The 24,520-nt window shown below is 46.5% G+C and overlaps 1 protein-coding gene across 1 annotated transcript in view; it reads right to left on the bottom strand.

The window, feature by feature from the left end:
* Positions 1–612: 612 nt before the first annotated feature.
* Positions 613–24,520, bottom strand: part of TMEM255A (transmembrane protein 255A) — a 70,976-nt gene continuing 47,068 nt past the window's right edge. The window contains exons 3-9 of the mRNA XM_077285094.1: positions 23,328–23,390; positions 19,189–19,278; positions 11,896–11,973; positions 11,720–11,808; positions 8,940–9,099; positions 6,190–6,333; positions 613–1,469 (exon numbers count right to left, since the gene is read on the bottom strand). Of these exons, the coding sequence (XP_077141209.1) occupies positions 1,308–1,469; positions 6,190–6,333; positions 8,940–9,099; positions 11,720–11,808; positions 11,896–11,973; positions 19,189–19,278; positions 23,328–23,390 (786 nt within the window). The 3' untranslated portion in view covers positions 613–1,307. The remainder of the gene's footprint in view (positions 1,470–6,189; positions 6,334–8,939; positions 9,100–11,719; positions 11,809–11,895; positions 11,974–19,188; positions 19,279–23,327; positions 23,391–24,520) is intronic.

Genomic DNA, 24,520 nt, shown 5'->3' with positions numbered 1-24,520 from the left:
AAAACTGAGGCACCGAACACCTTCGACAGTGTAGCCTGGCTCGATTAAGCCCACTATACATGTTTTCGTGAAGTACCAGTACACTGCACATCTAAATAAATCTAAGCCAGCAACCATCCAAAATTTCAGATTTTGATATTAAGTATATGTGAATCTTAAATAGTAACTGCGCATTTTTTTTTTAATCTCAGTACATGTACAAATAATCTGTGTAATATATTTTAGAAAATAAAAATGTCTCCCTACTTATCAATCACTTTCTCCCTCTCTCGTACCATGCCCTTATTAAAAATCAGGTTACATCTGTTGCCGGTATAAGTCAATGGACATGGGAGGAATGGGCAGAAGCAGAGAGACAAAGAAGTTGTTTCAGCTATGGCCAGAAATGATGAATATTGTTACTAAAAAAAAAATACATTTCAAGAATTAGATTATTTCTTGTTAATCCTGGAGAATTACTCAAACACAGACGCACTTGTATTTTCTATATGTGTTTGGTTGGGCCACTATAATGCGTAACGTCAGACTTCATTTGCTTGCACGTGATTTTGCACTGACTTTGTGCATCGATTCCGCTGTCGGAATAATACCATATCGCCGGTCACCACAGTATTGCTGCACATCAGACTTTATTTTATGTTACATAGTGAGATCTTCACAAACTTATAAGAGGCACCAATGTTGCATGATAAGACGAGACTTTGCCAGTTCTCCTCACTCTCACCGGATTGCGATGTAAACAGTATATCCTCCATGGAAGTTTACATTAACTTCTATTTTGCTAATGAAATACTCTGAAAGTTTTTCATCCACACTTGATCCACTTGTACTGAGCACTAAGACTTCGACAATCTCATGTCCCCGCAGTGTCTTTTGCTTTCACTTACAAGGAGAAAGCGTGATCCGAAGGCAAGTTGCGTCGGTGAGGTTGCCCAGGCATGATATTTTCACACAGTGGCCATGGAAAAACTGTGAATCACTAAACATAGTAAAGTATACACTTGCACAGAAAAAATGAAACACAAAACCTAGTGCAACAATGAAATCAATGCACCATTATATTATCTTTTCCCATTTTTTCGGCACATCAATGTAAAGCGGACAATGTGCATTTCCATTTGGCAGAAGTTGAAAAGTCAGTGTTGCGTCTGAGGCGTCTTGCACACGTATGTACACTTAGAATTTACACAGTCGTCCATTCCACGCGGTAATCTTACATTTATTCCATAAATATAAAAAAACTTCATATTGTTTGGCGGACTTTTGGCCTGCATTTTGTAGGAGGTGGGAATCGCTGCCGATACAGATCATGGCGTGTATGGTGGAGGCTTTTCATCTGGCGGGAAATAAGGTGGAGAGTAGCGAGGTGGCGCGCTGGACGGCCACATGAAGCTGGGACCGGACTGTGAGGTTGAGTTCGGATCGTCTGATAAGCCAGAGGGGGTGGAAGCCGGAAACACATTGGAATGCTGCCGAACAAATGCATTATAGTTACTTTACCAAAAAATACATTTACTCACTGCACTTACACCTAGTACTTAGACAATCCTGTACAGTACATTTGTGAGGCCTGCTTTTATTTTAATGTTTTATTTATTTATTTATTTATTTTTTTAAAGCATTTGATTCATTGTATAAAGAGAAAGTATGGACTTGTTGCCCTTTTTTAATTCTTAATATTAAAGTCGATCACAAGCTTTTGTGGTCTCGGAAAATAATTACTGGTATTCTCTTTTGTAATCTAGTATTAAGTAGGAGGAAATAGTAGAAGGAAAAATAAGGGAAAAGAAAAAAAAAAGGCAATGGGGGGGGGGGGGGGAAGGGTAGGCAGGAAAAATAATACTTAATACAGATAAAACCATGTATCCCAAAAGATGAAGAATAGAATCAGAGGGCTTAAGAATTCTATTTTCTAATTCAACAATAGTAAGTTGTTTGTCATTTGTCTGTCATGTTACAATTATATAATCCGGTCCTGGGTGCTCTCCCTACAAGCCTGGACTAGCATTTTCCAATTGTGCCCTGTATATATAGTTTTATTGTCACACCCTAAGGCCGGGGTCACACTTGCGAGTGCAATGCGAGAAACTCACATGAGTCTCTCGCATCAATACCCAGCACTCGGGACCAGACTGTGCGGCTGCATGTATTTCTATGAAGCTGAACGCTCCGGTCCCGAGTGGCGGTGGCAGTGCTGGCTATTGATGGGAAAGACTCGTGCAATTCTCTCGCAAGTGTGACCCCGGCCTAACACTGCATAAAATATCTATACCTACCCCTCATTCAGTCTGATGTGACAGCTGTCTCATTCTGGTGGAAAATAAATGGGAAAGACCAGATCCCCTGCATTCATAAAATTCCATAGGAGGACCCATAACGATCAGACATTTAAGGCTTAATGAGGAAACTGGAAGTCATGGCCCGATGTTAACTGGCACTCCATAACATTATTTTCGATATGTTTATCTTGCGGATTCCACCAGCACACCCATTTTATCAGTGGCAGGAGGAGCAGAGCTAGTGGGTTGTTGAGTTACTATAGCTGTCAGAGGCCTATTTTCCCCAAATATAAGACCTCCGTAAATAAGCACGAGCACAATTTTGCAGGCTTTTTTGAGTATGCTTACAATAAAGACCCTACTCCAAAAATAAGCCCTAGTTGCGGTTCAATAAGAAAGTGTCCAGGCAGCTTAAAAAGTTTAAAAAAAAAAAAAAAGTCATAATGATTTAAAAAGAGAAAACAGTAGTTTGACAATAAATGGCTTCACCCAACCACTAACCATGAGTGGAGATTTTGGTGTTATTATTCATATTCTGTGAAAAAAAGGCCAAGAAAGCAAAAATTCTGCCGGGGTATGTAAACTTTTGAGCACAATTGTACATGTACAGTAAACTACACATGCACTGCACTACACTGACATATTTCTATTAGAATTACAGTATGTAAAAGCGGATATTAAAAACGCATGGCATATGCTTGTCACACGGATGCTAGGTGAGGGAAAAAACGGACACTCACATAGCAGTCGCATGGCGTACGGATGCTTGGTGAGAAAAAAAAAAAACACTTCAACTTTTGTGGCTGAGAATCTCAGCTACTTTTTATACACTATTTGCAACGGATCCGTTTTTTAAAAAATTCGCCCGATCCTGCCTGACGGAAATAAACTGATGTGTTAAAGTAGCCTAACTATGCATATATCTATCTACATCCAGCGAATTTTTGAAAAAACGGATCCGTTGCAAATAGTGAAAAACTGATGCAACTGATCCCTTTTTTTGAGAGAGAGAGCGGAAAATGTGCATGATTTCAATGGAAAAAATGCATGAAAAACCGGATTCATCATGTCACATCCCAGTTTCATACGGTTTTTGCCGGATCCGTCGCTGCGCCTTTTTTCGCCGGACAGAAAAATCGTTCTTCTGTACGTTTTCTCCGTCTGCTTTTCTGACAGATCCGGCAAAAAACGGATGAAACGTGAGGCCATTAGGCGCAATCCAGCGCTAATACAACTCTATGAGAAAAAAAACAGATCCGGCGCGAAAACAAACACGGATCCGTTTTTTTCAAAACTGGCCAGATTGTGCCTGACTGCAAAAACCAGATGTGTGAAAGTAGCCAGATAGATATATGGATAGAAACATCTATGTATCTATAGATATATCTATCTCTCTATAAATATATCGATAGATCGATATAGCCATAGTTATATCCATAGATGTATAATAGCAAGGCCTATGTTTCTTAATGAATGTTTAATAAAAAAAAACAACTAAAAAAATGGCGTGGGCTCCCGCGCAACTTTCTGTGCTAGAGGGGGAAAGCCGACGGCCGGGGGCCAATATTTGTAGCCTGGGAAGGGGGTAATACCCATGGCCCCCTCCCAGGCTATGAATATCAGCCCGCAGTTGTCTACGTAGCCTTTACTGGCTATTAAAATAGGGGAACCCCCCCCAAAAAAAAATGACATGGGGTCCCCCTATATTTTATAGCCAGAAAGGCTACGCAGACAGCTGCGGGCCGATATTCATAGCCTAGAGAGGGGCCATGGACATTGGCAAATATCAGCCCACAGCCGCCCCAGAAATGGCACATCTGTGAGATGCGCCAATTCCAGCACTTAGTCCCTCTCTTCCCACTCCCGAGTAGCGGTCGGATATGGGGTAATAAGGGGTTAGTGTCCCCTTGCTATTGTAAGGTGACATTAAGCCGGGTTAATAATGGAGAGGCGTCAATAAGACACCTATCCATTATTAATCCTAGAGTAGTGAAAGAGTTAAAAAAAATAAAATAAAGACACAGCCAGAAAAAAGTATTTTAATATCCTTAATTTAACCATACTTACCATACTTCAGTGCCTGCAAAAAACGTAAAATAATAAACCATATACTCCCTGACTGCCGTTGTCCAATTAATAACGAGTGTCCCACGATGATCTCCCCTGTAGAACAGTGACATCGGGTGATGTCACCGTTCTATAGACCTTCAGTGACACACTGACAGGAGACAAAGGCTCCTGCAGTGCATCACTGAAGAGGTTACCTTAGTTCAGGGTCTCACTTTATGGCATTGCTGCGTGGGAACTTTCTCACACAGCTGTGGCACAAGTGAGACTAGGGACTATTTTTTACAGGGGCGGAGGAATACAGTGCGGAAGGATACCTTCCGTCATTGTATTCCTGGAGCCCCTGGAGAGCGGTCGCATCAGCTGATGCTGCTGCTCTCCACGGGAGATCGTCGTGGGACACTCGTATTTATTGGATTTCTGCGGATCAGGGAGTATATTGGTTGTTTATTATTTGAATATTTTTGACAGGTGACACTGGCTTTGGGGATCAAAGTGACAAGGTGATGGTGAGTATGTACTCTATGTATGTATTGTATGTAATGTATGAATGCACTGTATGTATTGTATGTTATATGTTGTATGTTCTGTTATATTATATGTTCGTTATATGTTGTATGTTATATTATATGTTGTATGTTATATGTTCTACTGTATGTTGTATGTTATATGTTGTATGTTCTGTTATATGTTGTATGTTATATGTTGTATGTTCTGTTATATGTTGTATGTTATATGCTCTGTTGTATGTTATATGTTGTTTGTTCTGTTATATGTTGTATGTTATATGTTGAATGTTCGGTTATATGTTGTATGTTCTGTTATATGTTGTATGTTCTGTTATATGTTGTATGTTCTGTTATATGTTGTATGTTCTGTTATATGTTGTATGTTCTGTTATATGTTGTATGTTCTGTTATATGTTGTATGTTCTGTTATGTTATATGTTGTATGTTTGTGGGGGGGGTTTTACACTCAACACATTAGCCGGATGATGGGACTACTACTGTCCCATCATTGGCTAATGTGTCAATCACTGTCATTGTAGCAGGCATAGCCCGATGGGACTTGTAGTCCCATCGGACGATGCCTGCACACACACACAAAGACCCCCGAGAGCCCCGCACAGACCCCCGAGAGCCACGCACTGACCCCCGGCAGGCCCGTACAGACACCCGAGAGATCCGCACAGACCCCTGGCAGGCCCACACAGACCCCCGAGAGACCCGCACAGACCCCTGAGAGGTCCGCACAGACCCCCGAGAGGCCCGCACAGACCCCCGGCAGGCCCGCACACACAGAAACGCAGTCTCCGCCCACACTCCACCCACACTCCGCCCTCCTGATCTGCAGCGTTTTCACCCGCAGCTAAACCGCAGATCTTTTTTACATCTGCGGATGTGCCCAACTCAATGCAAGTCAATGGGTGCAGAAACGCTGCAGATCCGCACAAAGAATTGACATGCTGCGGAAAAAACAACGCTGCGTTTCCGCGCGTTTTTTTTCCGCAGCATGTGCACAGCGGATTTGGTTTTCCATAGGTTAACATGGTACTGTATACTGCATGGAAAACTGCTGCAGATCAAAAACGCGGTAAAAACCGCAACGTGTGAACATGGCCTAATAGTGTTATTATGCTGCCCGGCGACTGCACGCAGCTGACTGCTGGGGGGAGAAAATATACTTTATTCTCCCCAGCAGCGTTCCGGTTTCAGTCACGGGGGTGGCCGCTCTGTATTCTCAGCGCAGTCACTGAACCAGCATCGGCACCACCCCCGTGACTGCAAACGTGACATTTTAATTCTGCCCATTAATAAATAAAAATCCCCTTCTATTTCCATACCTGCAAGTCGTAGGCAGTGTAAGGTGGCAGGTGTGGAGTGCTGTGATAGTAGGTATTGTAGGATGGCACCGGTGGTCTTGTGTTGTACTGTACAGTAGGACGTGGGGTCTCCACAATACAACTAATGGCAGGAATAGTAGGATTCTGTAAACATAAACATGTAATAACTTTATATTAAAGTATTGGACAAGTATCTCTCTGATCTTGTGCAAACAAAATACCGTATATACTCGAGTATAAGCCGACCCGAGTATAAGCCGACCCCCTAACTTTGCAACAAAAAACTGGGAAAACTTAATGACTCGAGTATAAGCCTAGGGTGGAAAATGCAGCAGCTACCGGTAAATGTCAAAAATAAAAATAGATACCAATAAAAGTAAAATTAATTGAGACATCAGTAGGTTAAGTGTTTTTGAATATCCATATTGAATCAGGAGCCCCATATAATGCTCCATACTGTTCATTATGGCCCCATAAGATGCTCCATACAAAATACACCCCATATAATGTTCCATACAGTTCTTTATGGCCCCATAAGATGCCCCATATAATGCTACATGCAGTTCTTTATGGCCCCATAGATGCTTCATATAATGCTCCATGCAGTTCTTTATGGCCCCATAGATGCCCCATATAATGCTCCATGCAGTTCTTTATGGCCCCAAGGATGCCCCACATAATGCTCTATGCAGTTATGGCCCCATAGATGCCCTATATAATGCTCCATGCAGTTCTTTATGGCCCCATAGATACCCCATATAATGCTCCATGCAGTTCTTTATGGCCCCATAGATGCCCCATATAATGCTCCATACAGTTCTTTATGGCCCCATAGATGCCCCATATAATGCTCCATGCAGTTATGGCCCCATAGATGCCCCATATAATGCTCCATGCAGTTCTTTATGGCCCCATAGATGCCCCATATAATGCTCCATACAGTTCATTATGGCCCCATAGATGCCCCATATAATGCTCCATGCAGTTCATTATGGCCCCATAGATGCCCCATATAATGCTCCATGCAGTTCATTATGGCCCCATAGATGCCCCATATAATGCTCCATGCAGTTATGGCCCCATAGATGCCCCATATAATGCTCCATGCAGTTATGGCCCCATATAATGCTCCATGCAGTTATGGCCCCATAGATGCCCCATATAATGCTCCATGCAGTTCATTATGGCCCCATAGATGCCCCATATAATGCTCCATGCAGTTCATTATGGCCCCATAGATGCCCCATATAATGCTCCATGCAGTTATGGCCCCATAGATGCCCCATATAATGCTCCATGCAGTTATGGCCCCATAGATGCCCCATATAATGCTCCATGCAGTTATGGCCCCATAGATGCCCCATATAATGCTCCATGCAGTTATGGCCCCATAGATGCCCCATATAATGCTCCATGCAGTTATTTATGGCCCCATAGATGCCCCATATAATGCTCCATACAGTTCATTATGGCCCCATAGATGCCCCATATAATGCTCCATGCAGTTATGGCCCCATAGATGCCCCATATAATGCTCCATGCAGTTATGGCCCCATAGATGCCCCATATAATGCTCCATGCAGTTATTTATGGCCCCATATAATGCTCCATACAGTTCATTATGGCCCCATAGATGCCCCATATAATGCTCCATGCAGTTCATTATGGCCCCATAGATGCCCCATATAATGCTCCATGCAGTTATGGCCCCATAGATGCCCCATATAATGCTCCATGCAGTTATGGCCCCATAGATACCCCATATAATGCCCCATGCAGTTATGGCCCCATAGATGCTCCATATAATGCTCCATGCAGTTATGGCCCCATAGATGCCCCATATAATGCTCCATGCAGTTATGGCCCCATAGATGCCCCATATAATGCTCCATGCAGTTCTTTATGGCCCCATAGACGCTCCATATAACAGTGTGCCACATATAATGCTGCTGCTGCAATAAAAAAAAAAATTACATAATCACCTCTCGTCGCTGCCCGCTGCTCCTCAGCATCCCGTCTCTCCGCAGTAACTGGTCAGGCAGAGGGCGGCGCGCACACTAATACGTCATCGCGCCCTCTGACCTGAACAGTCACTGCAGAGGACACGGAAGACGAGGCGGCGGTGGAACGCGGAAAGGTGAATATGACATACTCACCTGCTCCTGGCGCTCCTGACGCGGTCCCTGCATTTCCCACGTCTCCGGGAGCGGCAGCTTCTTCCTGTAGTGAGCGGTCACGTGGCACCGCTCATTACAGTAATGAATATGCGGCTCCACGACTATGGGAGTGGAGTCCATATTCATAAATTTAATGAGCGGAACCAGTGACCGCTGAACAGGGGAAGAAGCTGCCGTGCCCGAAGAAAGTGGGACCACGCCGGGAGCAGGTGAGTATTTGACAGGCGTCGCTCCCCCTCACCCGCCGACCCTCCCGCCTTCCATGACTCGAGTATAAGCCGAGAGGGGGCACTTTCAGCCCATTTTTTGGGGCTGAAAATCTCGGCTTATACTCGAGTATATACAGTACTAATTACTTCTTCAAGGAAACTACACAAACTTGAGTCATCACTTGCATTAATTTGTACTCTTCAGTTTTACACAGAAATCTAATAATTTGTATGGATCATATGTCAGAGATTCTTGTAAAAAATAACATATTTCCACCATAGATGGACCAATACTGAAACCACTGCTCTCCACTTGTGAGATGACTACAAGCAAGAATAAAACAATATGGAAATAATTTCTTACCATATCTTTGAATCCACCAAGTATTGCAGCGGTTATAATCCCCAGGAACAGGCCCACAATGTTCAGTATAGTTACCGACCAAAGTAAGTGGTACAGATGTATAACATCTTGGCAGCTTTTAACATCAATATATTCATAGTACAGACCTGAAATTCCAGCCCTATAAATGTAAGGAAACAGGATTGTTATTATCAGGTCATTAAATTATGTTCAAGCTATGACAGGGGGTCAAGGTTTTTGTGTTTTTTTGGGGGGAGGGCTTTTGCATGTACTGTGCTAATGGCTGGAAAGGCACTTTTTTTCCCTGTGTGTTGCTGCTTGCTTATGATTGGTCAGTATTATACAGGGAGAAGAAGTACACACCCCCAGTAAAAACAATCTGATAACACCCACTAGGACTTAATGAAAATAAACTCATTAGTTGCCAAATACTTTGAATGCTAATAACAATAATATATTTTATTCTGTTCTGAAGCCACTATTACATCATATGTCCACTTGAACATGGAACGTGATAGGTCCTCTTTAGCCAATTTACTTGTTTAGTGGAACTACAGTCTACAGCACTTTCAAACTACTTTTCACTATCTAGCTTTTCAAACCAGGTCAGCGCTGGTTAATGAGGATATAGAACAAGTGAATCTGATCTGTTGGAACCACGCAGATAGAGCAGCCAAACAATGGATAAGCTTGCCCCACACTTGGTCCAATGTTAGTCCCAGAAATGGCAATATGGCTGACAATTAGGCCCGGGACAGGGTCTGATCATAGAGAGCCAATCACTCAACAACAGGGGCGTAAAGATGGCGGTCGCAGAGGTCGCGACCTGGCCTATGCGAGTGAGGGGCACACCGAAGTCAGAGCAAACTGCAATTGGATGTGCATCCTCGGACACACATTCAGCTGAAGTGTATTGTGGCACAGATACCTGCCGGAGTTATTTATTAACTATTTTGAGTGACATGACTGATTTAAGGGAATAAAAATTAAAAGTTTGAAAATTGCTAAATTTTCGCCAAATTTCCGATTTTGTCACAAATACAAGTCATATTAAAGAAATGTTACCACTATCCTGAAGTACAATATGTCACGAAAAAACTCTCTCAGAATCAGGATTTTGAACTTTTGGAGTAGCGCTCAGATTAACTGCATAGCAATATAAGCTCCCCAATATGTCCCGGTCTCGTCCTCATTAAAGCTCTGCTCCCGTTAGCTTGCCTGGTACTAACCCTGCATACGCTGCAATATAAACGTGAACTGGAACTCTTCCTCCAAGATTGTCACTATTGTCATCTACTCCTAGCAGAACTGCAAGGATTGAGGAGAACGAAAGAGAAATGTATCTCTTCATTCATGTCGTTGTAGACGCTTTTGTTAGGGGTACTTAGGAACATTTACAAATGGCTAATGCAACATGAATGACACTGGAGCATGAAAGAAGCTGCAATAAAGAATGTTATGTGCAGTGTTGGGGCAGATCATTAATACCAGAGCTGAGGAGCAGCACAGCCCACCAACGAAAAACCCACCCAACTTTCCACTGGATGATTTTTAGGACAGTTTTGTGCATCATGTCCTTATCGCTATCTATTATAAGATGATTTATTATTTAATGTTATTGTTTTTACATATTTTTAATCACTTATTGTTATATACTGTATTTTGCGGTTTATAAGACTCGCAGGATTATAAGACGCATCCCAAATTTTGAGGAGAAAAATACAATAAGCACCACCATTTTATTAACAAAAAGTGTTTTATTACAATCCAGGCGTCTTATTGCTTACCGGGGGGTGGTGGCTGCGGTGAAGCGGGGTCCCAGGGTCGCTGCTGGTGTTCGATGGTGCAGGCCAAAGTGGAGCAGGGTCGCTGCTGGAGGAGGCAAGAGTGGTGCTGCGGGTGTACGGTGGTGCGGGAGCTCCGCTAACATTTTGTGAAAGCCCAGAGGCCCCACACTATTTACTATGCGATGGACTCTGGGAAAATGGCAGCTGGGGCAGCGCATGCGCAGATGGAGATCTTGTTGCTGAGATCTCCATCTGCACCTGCGCCGCAACCATTTTCCTGGAGACATCGCGTAGAGGCAGGCGCGGATGGAGATATTGGCTTTCCTCCATCTGTGCCTGCGCTGAGTCAGAAGCTGGACGCTAGACCCCAGAAGGAGAATGGCGGCCGCCATATGCCGCAGGGTTACTGCTCACCGCCGTACCACCACCCTTGCCACCGTACCACCACCGCAGGACCACCGGTTGGTGGGTGTATCTGTGACTATTGCTTGGTTTAGTGAGTGTGATAATTCAGTTTCCTTCTCCTACTTGTTTTTTCCCCATCCTCCATTCCCCAATGCATTCCTCTGTTATATGTGAGTGTATATTTGTATGCCTGGTATTTTCTGTTGCCCCTATTTGTGTTATCTTGTTCATCTGGTTGGTGAACTACGGTGCGCAACTACTCCTTTCTTCCCTTGGTGAGAGAATGGTACAGACGGAGGACGGATTCAGGAGATAAGGAAAGATACGTGGTCCCGGCATCTTCACCTTCAGAAGTAATCCAGGGAACAGGGCGAGCTAGGGTGCCCCCTAGCACTAGGGACAGGGAAGAAGCCCCTGGTCCCAGGTCACCCGACAACAGAGTCGTTACAATTATGCTATATTGCAACATGATACAATTGAATGTGATAACTCTTCTACCTACAAGTTGCCACAACTGTTACAAGCAATTTGCCAATAATCAGTATCAGATTATTGCTAAATTTGAGCAGCAAATCTTGCTGTTTTTACCTTCCACAGTTATACAGCTCACAGCAATAGCATGTGTTGCTCTTAATCTTCAAAGAGCACGAGCCCCGTGTCGGCATCTGGCAAGTAACCTGGACAAGACATGGATACATAACACAGTAAAGCTCCTTGGTCAGTAATTCCTGCAGGTATAGCACAGTACGTAATGATAATCTTACTTCCACAGTGTCAGTAACTTGATCTTCTCCAGCAGAGGTAAAGTATCGACATCTGCCCGCGTAGATTGGTCTGAGATCCTTTCAAAGTAAAATCGTTGTTAATTCATATCACTTCTTGACCACTAATTCTACATTCTCAAATCCCAATATACTTTGTGCTGGTGCAAGATTTAGTGACAATAACAATACATAATACATTCTGAAAATTCATCTGATTATCATGAACAATAGACCGGCTCTTAAGGTAACTTCACACTAAACGACTTTGCAACGATAACGATAGCGATCCGTGACGTTGCAGCGTCCTGGATAGCGATATCGTTGTGTTTGACACGCAGCAGCAATCAGGATCCTGCTGTGATATCGCTGGTCGTTGCTGAAAGTCCAGAACTTTATTTGGTCGTCAGATCGGCGTGTATCGTCGTGTTTGACAGCAAAAGCAACGATGCCAGCAATGTTTTACAATAGTAAACAAGGTTAACATCGGGTTACTAAGCGCAGGGCCGCACTTAGTAACCCGATGTTTACCCTGGTTACCATTGTAAATGTAAAAAAAAAACAGTACATACTCACCTTCTGATGTCCGTCAGGTCCCTGGCCGTCTGCTTCCCGCACTGACTGTGAGCACCGGCCGGCTGTAAAGCACAGCACAGCGGTGACGTCACCGCTGTGCTCTGCTTTTACTTTACGGCTGGCGCTCACAGTCAGTGCGGGAAGCAGACGGCCAGGGACCTGACGGACATCAGAGGGTGAGTATGTACTGTTTTTTTTTTACATTTACAATGGTAACCAGGGTAAACATCGGGTTACTAAGCGCGGCCCTGCGCTTAGTAACCCGATGTTTACCCTGGTTACCCGGGGACTTCGGCATCGTTGGTCGCTGGAGAGCTGTCTGTGTGACAGCTCTCCAGCGACCACACAGCGACGCTGCAGCGATCGGCATCGTTGTCGATATCGCTGCAGCGTCGCTTAATGTGACGGTACCTTTACTCACTGACGTTATATTGGAGATTGTCCCAGGCAGGTCCAATCAGCTCAATTCACTATAAGAAGGTAGGTGGTGTGCTGTGACCATGACCTTTTGTAGATGCTGGATCCTATTTTATCTGTTCAATTAGAGATAGGCAGATCATTTTGCGCAACCCCGGTCCATGGTCCAGGTCAGGGCTCTCTGGTCCGTAAACAGGAGTTGCGTGAATTTCTTGACCTTCTGGGCTCGTCTTATTTTCAGAGCTGGCGTGTGGTCAACTCTGCGCGGCACAGATTATGTCACACCAAGCCAGTGAATGAAATACCGGAACGAGGAACCCAGGTCAGAGAATTTGCTCCTCACGCCTGTCCAGGGCCAGAGAGCACTGACCTGGACTATGGACCAGGCTGCGCAAAGTGATCTGCTCCATCTCTAGCCTCAAGATGTCCTCTTACACTGTAATCCTGTCTCTTGTAACCGGCAAGAAACATGAATCTATCTCCATCTAGCAACTTATTTTAATGTGCCTGCGTAATGTTTGGTATAATTCATTGGTTGTATTGTAGGATGTACTCACTGTTTGATGTATATCCATTACTGTGGCCACTCTAGATACAATCAGATGAAGGTGTGATAGCATGTTGCCAGCCACAATGCCTTTGATCATTTAACCACCCCCTGGTGTGCTGGCCCCAGCTGCCAAATTATCCCCACCCTGGTCCCATAATCCATCTCTTCTGACCCATCACTGGACTATAAATGTAGAACCATCCTAAAGGTACCTTCACACGAAGCGACGCTGCAGCGATAGCGACAACTATGCTGATCGCTGCAGCGTCGCTGTTTGATCGCTGGAGAGCTGTCACACAGACCGCTCTCCAGCGACCAACGATGCCGAGGTCCCCGGGTAACCAGGGTAAACATCGGGTTGCTAAGCGCAGGGCCGCGCTTAGTAACCCGATGTTTACCCTGGTTACCAGCGTAAAAGTAAAAAAAACAAACAGCACATACTTACATGCGTCCCCCAGCGTCTGCTTCCTGACACTGACTGAGCTCCGGCCCTAACAGCAGAGCGGTGACGTCACCGCTGTGCTTTCACTTTCACTTTAGGGCCGGCGCTCAGTCAGAGAGCAGGAAGCAGACGGCAGGGGACGCGCAGGTGAGTATGTGCTGTTTGTTTTTTTTACTTTTACGCTGGTAACCAGGGTAAACATCGGGTTACTAAGCGCGGCCCTGCGCTTAGTAACCCGATATTTACCCTGGTTACCAGTGTAAAACATCGCTGGGTATCGTTGCTTTTGCTTTCAAACACAACGATACACAGCGATCGGACGACCAAATAAAGTTCTGGACTTTATTCAGCGACCAGCGACATCACAGCAGGATCCTGATCGCTGCTGCGTGTCAAACGAAACGATATCGCTAGCCAGGACGCTGCAACGTCACGGATCGCTAGCGATGTCGTTTCGTGTGAAGGTACCTTTAGGGGTGCATGCTAGTGGGGCAAAGCGTCACGGAAGATAAGCGTCGTGATACAGCAGTTATTTCATGGCAGTTAGTCAGGGCAGGAGTCAGGTAACCCACACTCTGCTCTCCCTTCTCACCACGTGCTTTATTCCTATCCTCCTATGCTCCCTTGCAATGCACATTCACCGCCCAATCCCCCCTCCACCACGACTCATACACATCAGCTCCTCACTGCTTCCATCTCCCATGTACAGCTCCCATGCACTTCTCACCTTCCTGAAAAACCTCAGCCCATCTTACCCAAACACACTGCACAAAAAAACTTCAAACATTTCAAAAAACTACTTGCTTTTTATCTTGTTACTCCTACTGATTTCGGGGGACATATCCCCCAACCCCGGTCCCCCATCCCCCAACCTCAACCGCTACCCTACCTCATATCAAAACCATACTAACCTTATTAATATTACTTGCACTCCCTTATCTCTCTCTTTCAATTGTGCCCTTTGGAATCCACGGTCTGTATGTAACAAGCTTCCTTTCCTGCACAACTACTTTGCGAACAACTCTCTCAATCTGTTGGCCCTCACTGAAACCTGGATCCAGGACTCTGACACTGTCTCCCCTGCTGCCATTTCCCATGGTGGCTTACAATTCTCCCATTCCCCAAGACCCACAAACAGACCTGGTGGTGGAGTCGGCATACTCTTGTCCCCCCAATGCACGTTCCAGGTTATACCCCCAGTTCCTTCACTTTCATTCCCTTCTTTTGAGGTCCACACCATCAGGCTCTTCCGTCCCCTCTCCCTCAGGGTAGCGGTCATATAACGGCCCCCAGGCTCACCCACCCACTTCCTGGACCACTTCTCAGCCTGGCTGCCGCACTTCATGTCCTCAGAACTACCAACCCTTATCCTGGGAGACTTCAACATTCCCATTAACAGCCCCACTTCCACATCTGCATCCCAGCTTCTATCACTAACCACTTCCCTAGGCCTCTCACAGCTCTCAACCTCTGAAACACACAAAGACGGTAACACCCTGGACCTGGTCTTTGCCCGGCTCTGTTCAATCCCTTACCTAGATAACTCACCACTTCCCCTCTCTGACCACAACATTCTCTTCTTCACACTCACAACTCCTCGCCCACCCCAGCACCCTCCTACCTACCACACATTCAGAAATCTACATGCCATTAACCCTCATACACTTTCAGACTCTCAGACTCCTTACACTCATCACTGTCCCCAATCTTCTCTTTTTCCTGTCCTGATCTGGCTGTACATCACTACAATGACACTCTTAGAAGCACCCTAGACCAAGTAGCTCCCTTCACCTTCAGAACCTCCAAACACAGAGTGAAACAGCCATGGCTCACATCGCAAACCCGATTCCTCCAGCGATGCTCCAGGTGTGCTGAACGCTTATGGAGGAAAACTCGCACACCAGGAGACTTCATACACTTCAAATTTATGTTAAGGACCTATAACTCTGCCCTTCACCTTGCCAAACAGTTCTTCTACACCACCCTGATCTCCTCACTATCCAACAACCCCAAGAAACTTTTTGACACCTTTCACTCCCTCCTCAGGCCAAAAGCACAAGCCCCTATCACAGACATTTGTGCTGATGACCTGGCCTCCCACTTTATAGAGAAAATAGACAATATCCGTCAGGAAATCCGCTCCCAGACACCAAGTGCAATGACTCCCATTCCTCCCTGCATCTCCCCTGGCTCACTCTGCACATTCGATCCCATCACAGAAGAAGAAGTCTCCAAGCTCCTCTACTCTTCTCGTCCAACTACATGCACCACCGACCCCATTCCCTCACACCTCCTCCAGTCTCTCTCTCCAGTCGTCACAACTCACCTAACTACAATCTTTAATCTCTCCCTCTCCTCTGGCATTTTCCCCTCCTCCTTCAAACACTCTATCATTACTCCATTACTAAAAAAAAAACACCATTGACCCATCATGCGCAAACAACTACAGACCGGTCTCCAATCTCCCCTTCATCTCAAAACTCCTGGAGCGCCTAGTCTATTCTCGCCTTACCCGTTACCTCTCCACTCACTCCCTCCTAGACCCTTCACAGTCTGGGTTCCGCCCCCTACATTCAACAGAAACTGCACTCATCAAGGTGACCAATGACCTTCTGACAACAAAATGTAACGGTGATCACTCTCTGCTCATTCTCCTCGATCTTTCTGCAGCTTTCAACACTGTTGACCACCCTCTCCTACTCTCTAGGCTCCAGTTACTAGGCATTAAGGACACTGCTCTCTCCTGGTTCTCTTCCTATCTTTCTGAACGCTCCTTCAGTGTTCTGTTCTCCGGCTCCACTTCATCTCCTCTTCCTCTCACTGTCGGGGTACCTCAGGGCTCAGTCCTTGGCCCCCTTCTCTTCTCCCTCTACAGGGCCCCAATTGGACAGACCATCAGCAGATTTGGCTTTCAGTACCATCTTTACGCTGATGACACACAACTATACACGTCAGCCCCTGACCTTACCCCCGCTGTACTACAGAACGCGACTGACTGTCTGTCTGCAGTCTCTAACATCATGTCCGCTCTCTATCTGAACTTCTTCTGCTCCCGCCTTCTACTAGCCTCCCTAAATCTGACATTTCCCTCTCCGTGGGTGGCACCATAATAACGCCTAGGCAGCAGGCACACTGTCTGGGTGTTATGTTTGACTCCGATCTCTCCTTCACCTCCCACATACAATCTCTTGCCCGCTCGTGCCGCTTAAGGCCCCGTCTCACATAGCGATTTACCAACGATCACGACCAGCGATACGACCTGGCCGTGATCGTTGGTAAGTCGCTGTGTGATCGCTGGGGAGCTGTCACACAGACCGCTCTCCCCAGCGACCAACGATCAGGGGAACGACTTCGGCATCGTTGAAACTGTCTTCAACGATGCCGAAGTCCCCCTGCAGCACCCGGGTAACCAGGGTAAACATCGGGTTACCAAGTGCAGGGCCGCGCTTAGTAACCCGATGTTTACCCTGGTTACCAGCGTAAATGTAAAAAAAAACAAACAGTACATACTTGCCATCTGATGTCCGTCAGGTCCCTTGCCGTCTGCTTCCTGCTCTGACTGAGCAGCCGTACAGCGAGAGCGCAGCGGTGACGTCACTGCTGTGCTGCGCTCTCGCTGTACGGCCGGATCTCAGTCAGAGCAGGAAGCAGACGGCAAGGGACCTGACGGACATCAGATGGTGAGTATGTACTGTTTGTTTTTTTTTACATTTACGCTGGTAACCAGGGTAAACATCGGGTTACTAAGCGCGGCCCTGCGCTTAGTAACCCGATGTTTACCCTGGTTACCAGTGAAGACATCGCTGGATCGGTGTCACACACACCGATTCAGCGATGTCAGCGGGACCTCAGCGACCAAAAAAAGGTCCAGGCCATTCCGACACGACCAGCGATCTCACAGCAGGGGCCTGATCGCTGGTACGTGTCACACATAGCGAGATCGCTACTGAGGTCGCTGTTGCGTCACAAAACTTGTGACTCAGCAGCGATATCGCTAGCGATCTCGCTATGTGAGACGGGGCCTTTACACCTAAAGAACATCTCTAGAATCCACCCTTTTCTCACCATGGAGACAACAAAAACTCTCACTGTCGCCCTAATCCACTTCCGTCTGGACTTCTGCAACTCACTATTAATTGGCCTCCCCCTCATGTGACTTTCCCCTCTCCAGTCTATCCTTAATGCAGCAGCCAGGGTCGTCCATCTGGCTAATCGTTACTCGGACGTGTCCGCTCTTCGCCAGTCGTTACACTGGCTGTCTATTCATTACAGGATACAATTCAAAGTACTTGTTCTCACCCACAAAGCTCTCCACAGTGCGGCACCCCCTTACGTCTCCTCCCTCATTTCTGTCTATCGGCCTAGCCGACCGCTGCGCTCTGCAAACGACTTTCGACTAACCTCTGCACTAATCCGTACCTCCCACTCCCGACTCCAAGACTTCTCCCGTGCTGCGCCAATCCTCTGGAATGCTCTACCCCAAGATATTAGGACCATCCACAACTTGCATAGTTTTAGGCGCTCGCTCAAAACTCATTTGTTCAGAGCGGCCTATCACGTTCCCTAATCAGTCATTTTATGTTTGTGTGTGTGTGTAGCCCATTCACTATCTCCATCTACCCCCCACCCCCTGAAGATGGCTGGACCATCATTGTAAATACATCATTGTAAATACACACCTGTACTTTGTATCTCCCCACCTCATTGTAGATTGTAAGCTCTCACGAGCAGGATCGTCTTATTTTGTCTTATTTTGCTTTATTACTGTATTGTTAACATTGTTACCTATGACTGGTGTGTTTGAAACTGTTAAACTGTAAAGTGCTGCGGAATATGTTGGCGCTTTATAAATAAAGATTATTATTATTAATCTAGCATTATGCTTGGTGAACAGTGGGAATATTGAAAGATTTCAGATTTTTTGTTAAGTATAAATAGTAATATGTAAAACGGACGCAAACATTATCAAACAAAAATTTAAAAATTACATTTAACAAAAAAATTTGATTCAAATTGGCCATTTTCCAATGGCACATTCCCTTTAAGATAATCATTAGACCAGAATTTTTTTTACTTAAAAATGACATACTGACAAAAAAATTGAGTTTTCCATTAGGGACTTCCACCTAGTACTATTAATTCAGGTAGATCTCTAACTCTGGGGTATTCTTAGCATATGAAAAGAGAAAAACCAATGGCTCCTAAATTATAAACATGAACTCTCCCTTTAATTACTCACAGTTAATAAGCTAAAAATGCATAATTAAACCACACAAATGTAATGTAGGGACGTCACTTAAGAGATACGTACCAGATGTCTTGCAGCAAACACACCATCTACGATGGCGCAGCAGAAAGCCGCGATCACCCCAAAACTGATAAAAACTATCGATGCAACAAGCTGAAAACACAAGATAAAAGGTGAGAATAGACAAGTATGCAAAATATAGACAGGCAAAACTGAACTGACTTTTCTTAAATGGCAACCTATCGGAAATATTAACACCCCCATCCCCCCAATCATTAATACAATGATGTACCCCTTTTAAGCGATAAGTCGTACTATCCCCTTATGACAAAACAATTTGTGACCCAAAAGCACGGCTCCAGCAGCAAGAAATCACATTTTCAAGTTATGTCTGGAAGTGCACCAATTTCTAGATCAGCGAGGGTCGGACTACTGAGAATCACACTAATCAGCAGAACCAGGCACCATTATCCCCGCTGCTCAACTCATTCCCCATGAGTCACCCAAAAAAAGCAGATGGCAGCGCTCAATAGCCCCATAGGGTATGAATGGTGCAGTGGTCAAATTCCCATCGATTTATAAGTTATCACCTATCCTATTGATACGCGCTAACTTATCTTCACTGGACAACCCCTTTAAACTTGGAAAAAGGTAAATGTGGATAACCTCAATGAAAAAAAAAAACACATTGGCATAGTGTACATAAAATGATAGCCGTCATTAGTAATGAGCCCTGCTTGTTCTAAAAGCATGATTAAACATTTTATAAAATGTATATAATAAATATATGTGTATATACTGCATTGGCGCCAGTTCATTTCTAAGATATTTGCTGAAAACAGTGACCACAAGACAAAGACCCAGAACGGGGCGAATCAACCTTATATGGTCATTCGCTTTATGTCCTAAAATGTCACACTTGACCATGCTCTACTGCACTTAATATTAAAAATCTGCAATTCAAAAGAAACCTTGAGAGTGTGTGGATACTTCCTCCATGATATTTCCCTCTTTACCAGCACCTCCTATCAGATTTGAGTGCAAACCAATGATTTCTGGGGATTTTGATTGGATCATACGTTGTAGGTAATTGTGGGGACTGTGTTGTGAACTTTGGGGGGGGGGGCTGTGGGGACATTATACTGTGTAGGGAGGTGGAAGATGTGATTCAAGGTGCAAGAGCTAAATAACAGGAGCTAATAAAGTTACAATTTCATTCATTTTAACAAAATCTGTGCTTCATGTTTTATAATATACTAGATGGCAGCCCGATTCTAAAGAATCGGGAGTCTAGAATCCATATATACTTTATTTATTCAAATGTAAGAATAATACAATTAATAAATAATAGTAAGAAAGAACAAAAAATGGCTGCACTCACCAGCTCTTGACAATTCTTGACAGTACGGCACATTTCTGATTGGTCGCTCGCGGCAGGCGGCAACCAATCAGAAAAGTGTCACGCACCACGAAGGCATATATCTTTGTCCACCCTGAGCGGGTGTAGGACGCTGGTGACGTCACTTATCTCCGGACATTATCTCCGGACAAAGCCACGGAAGTTGGCACAAATTGCCGGAAGTAGTATTCTAGGCAATTATATATTAGATTTTAATGTTATCAGTGTTTACCTTTGAACGTTTATATTGTATTGTCCTGTCACCAGCCATGTGTACGATTATCGGCCGAAAGCCTCTCTGGAACCAATAATCACCCCATATAAAGGTATCTTTATAAGTTAAAGATTCAGAATACTATGACTTTTATCATATCCTGAACAGTCAAGTTTTTTATGAACCGTTAAGGTTTTCTGGTTGAAGTAAAAAAAACTCTGAGTGTTTACAGTTTGAAACCATAAAATGTTGAAAAATTATGTCATTCTTGAGTATATCACTCAATGGTGCTCATAAACGTGTCAAATTTGATCTATAATATACTTTAATATACGTTACTTTAATCTTTAATATACTTAAGAACAGGGCCCCAGACATCACACAGGGGGTCTGAAACACCGCACAGTGGTCCAAAATATCGCTGTGCTCTGCCTGGGGCCACTGTGCTCTGCCTGGGGCCCCATATGCTGCCTGGGGCCACTGTGCTCTGCCTGGGGCTCCATATGCTGCCTGGGGCCCCTGTGCTCTGCCTGGGGCCACTGTGCTCTGCCTGGGGCCCCATATGCTGCCTGGGGCCCCTGTGCTCTGCCTGGGGCCCCATATGCTGCTTGGGGCCCCTGTGCTCTGCCTGGGGCCCCTGTGCTCTGCCTGGGGCCCCATGTTCTGCCTGGGGCCCCTGTGCTCTGCCTGGGGCCACTGTGCTCTGCCTGGGGCCCCATGTTCTGCCTGGGGCCACTGTGCTCTGCCTGGGGCCCCATAAGCTGCCTGGGGCCCCTGTGCTCTGCCTGGGACCACTGTGCTCTGCCTGGGGCCCCATATGCTGCCTGGGGCCCCTGTGCTCTGCCTGGGGCCACTGTGCTCTGCCTGGGGCCCCATATGCTGCCTGGGGCCCCTGTGCTCTGCCTGGGGCCCCATATGCTGCCTGGGGCCCCTGTGCTCTGCCTGGGGCCCCATATGCTGCCTGGGGCCCCTGTGCTCTGCCTGGGGCCCCTGTGCTCTGCCTGGGGCCCCATGTTCTGCCTGGGGCCCCTGTGCTCTGCCTGGGGCCACTGTGCTCTGCCTGGGGCCCCATATGCTGCCTGGGGCCCCTGTGCTCTGCCTGGGGCCCCATATGCTGCCTGGGGCCCCTGTGCTCTGCCTGGGGCCCCTGTGCTCTGCCTGGGGCCCCATGTTCTGCCTGGGGCCCCTGTGCTCTGCCTGGGGCCACTGTGCTCTGCCTGGGGCCCCATATGCTGCCTGGGGCCCCTGTGCTCTGCCTGGGGCCCCATATGCTGCCTGGGGCCCCTGTGCTCTGCCTGGGGCCCCATGTTCTGCCTGGGGCCCCTGTGCTCTGCCTGGGGCCACTGTGCTCTGCCTTGGGCCCCATATGCTGCCTGGGGCCCCTGTGCTCTGCCTGGGGCCCCATATGCTGCCTGGGGCCCCTGTGCTCTGCCTGGGGCCCCATATGCTGCCTGGGGCCCCTGTGCTTTGCCTGGGTGTAGGACACTGGTGACGTCACTTATCTCCGGACATTATCTCCGGACATTATGTCCGGACAAAGCCACGGAAGTTGGCACAAATTGCAGGAAGTAGTATTCTAGGCAATTATATATTAGATGGGCATTTCCTGAAGGAAATACATGGTGCTTGAACAGCGCTACCAGCTTTACAGCAGCATTTTTCACACACGGGACTGGGGGGCGCGCTTACTTTTGCACCCGGGGCCGGGGGCGCGCTTACTTTTGCACCCGGGGGCGCACTTACTTTTGCACCCGGGGGCGCACTTACTTTTGCACCCGGGGGCGCACTTACTTTTGCACCCGGGGGCGCACTTACTTTTGCACCCGGGGGCGCACTTACTTTTGGGGGCGCACTTACTTTTGGTGGGCGGGGCTCCTCGTCCTCCGATTTGGTGGGTGGGGACCCTCGGCCTCCGATTTGGTGGGCGGGGACCCTCGGCCTCCGATTTGGTGGGCGGGGCCCCTCGTCCTCCGATTTGGTGGGTGGGGACCCTCGGCCTCCGATTTGGTGGGCGGGGACCCTCGGCCTCCGATTTGGTGGGCGGGGACCCTCGGCCTCCGATTTGGTGGGCGGGGCCCCTTAGCCTCCGATTTGGTGGGCGGGGCCCTTCGGCCTCCGATGTGGTGGTCGGGGCCCCTCGGCCTCCGCTTTGGTGGGCGGGGCCGGGCCCCTCGGCCTCCGCTTTGGTGGGCGGGGCCGCTCGGCCTTCGATTTGGTGGGCGGGGCTCCTCGGCCTCCGATTTGGTTGGCGGGGCCCCTCGGCCTCCGATTTGGTGTGTGCTCTGCCTGGGGCCACTGTGCTCTGCCTGGGGCCCCATATGCTGCCTGGGGCCCCTGTGCTCTGCCTGGGGCCCCATATGCTGCCTGGGGCCCCTGTGCTCTGCCTGGGGCCCCTGTGCTCTGCCTGGGGCCCCATGTTCTGCCTGGGGCCCCTGTGCTCTGCCTGGGGCCACTGTGCTCTACCTGGGTGTAGGACACTGGTGACGTCACTTAGCTCCGGACATTAGCTCCGGACATTAGCTCCGGAAGTTGGCACAAATTGCAGGAAGTAGTATTCTAGGCAATTATATATTAGATTATTACACTTACCATCTGTCTTTTATTCTCTATTAGATTGGATCCAATTATTCCTAGCATGGATCCGAATCCAAGCTGAAGGAGAAAAAGAAAGAAAAAAGACAAGGTTGTCTTATATATGTTAACTGGCTAATTTTTCAATATTCAAGAAATACCTGCAGTCGTGGCCAAAAGATTTCACACTGACACAAATTTTGGTTTTCATAAGCACTGATTAGACAAGAACGGGTTGCAATCAGGCAGGATTTGGCCCAGAACCAGATATTCTGCTGCCAGGGCAAAGGACAGGAGTTTTGAAAATAAGGGTCAACTCTGTAAATATTGAGTCTTTACTAGAGATAGGCGGACCCCTGAATGTTCAGGTCCGGCGGGTTCAGCCAAAAAGTTACAAAAAAGGTGGGGTTTGGGTACAAGAACAGCACCTGAACCCTAACCCGGACCCCATTTAGTTGAATGGGGGGCCCGAACATCTAATGTTTGCCACACTGTCATGTGCATGACAGCACCGCAAACACTGCCTCTGATCGACGGTAAAATCATTATCACCAGTCAGAGAGGCACGGTTCCCACGCTGTCAAATGACATATCATCAGCCAGCGCTTGTGCTGTAAATTAATAATTTAAAATAAATAAATTTAAAAAATGGTGTGGGTTCCCCTGTATTTTTGATAACCACCAGTGTCATCTTCAGCAAGGCTGTTATCAAGAATAGAGGGGTCCCAACACCATTTTTTTTAATTAAATAACTTAAAAAAAACAAAAAAAAAAACGGCATGGGGACCCCCTTTTTTGACAACCAGCCAAGCTAAAGCAGACACTTGGGGGCTACCAATCTCAGGCTTACAAGGGGTAATGGATGTTAGCCTCCCACCAGCCTAAAAAAAGCAGCCCGCAGCTGCCAAGAAAAGGCGCATCAATTAGATGTTTCTTCCCACTTGCCCTGTGATGGTGGCGAGTGGGGTTCATATTTGTGGGGTTGATGTTACCTTTGTATTGTCCAGTGACATCAAGTCCACGGCTTAGTAATGGAGAGGCATCTATAAGACACCTATCCATTACTAATCCTATAGTTGTATTGTAAATAAACACTCGGCAAGTATAAAGTCCTTTATTTGAAGAAGAAAAAAAACAACTTTTACTTTTTTATTTAAAAATAACAAACGCAGTTATACTTATCTAATGCCTATTCCACCAAAGCCCTCGTC

This window comes from Ranitomeya variabilis, chromosome 2, assembly GCF_051348905.1.
Source record: "Ranitomeya variabilis isolate aRanVar5 chromosome 2, aRanVar5.hap1, whole genome shotgun sequence".
Taxonomy (NCBI): Eukaryota; Metazoa; Chordata; class Amphibia; order Anura; family Dendrobatidae; genus Ranitomeya; species Ranitomeya variabilis.
This window is presented reverse-complemented; position numbering and strand designations above follow the sequence as displayed.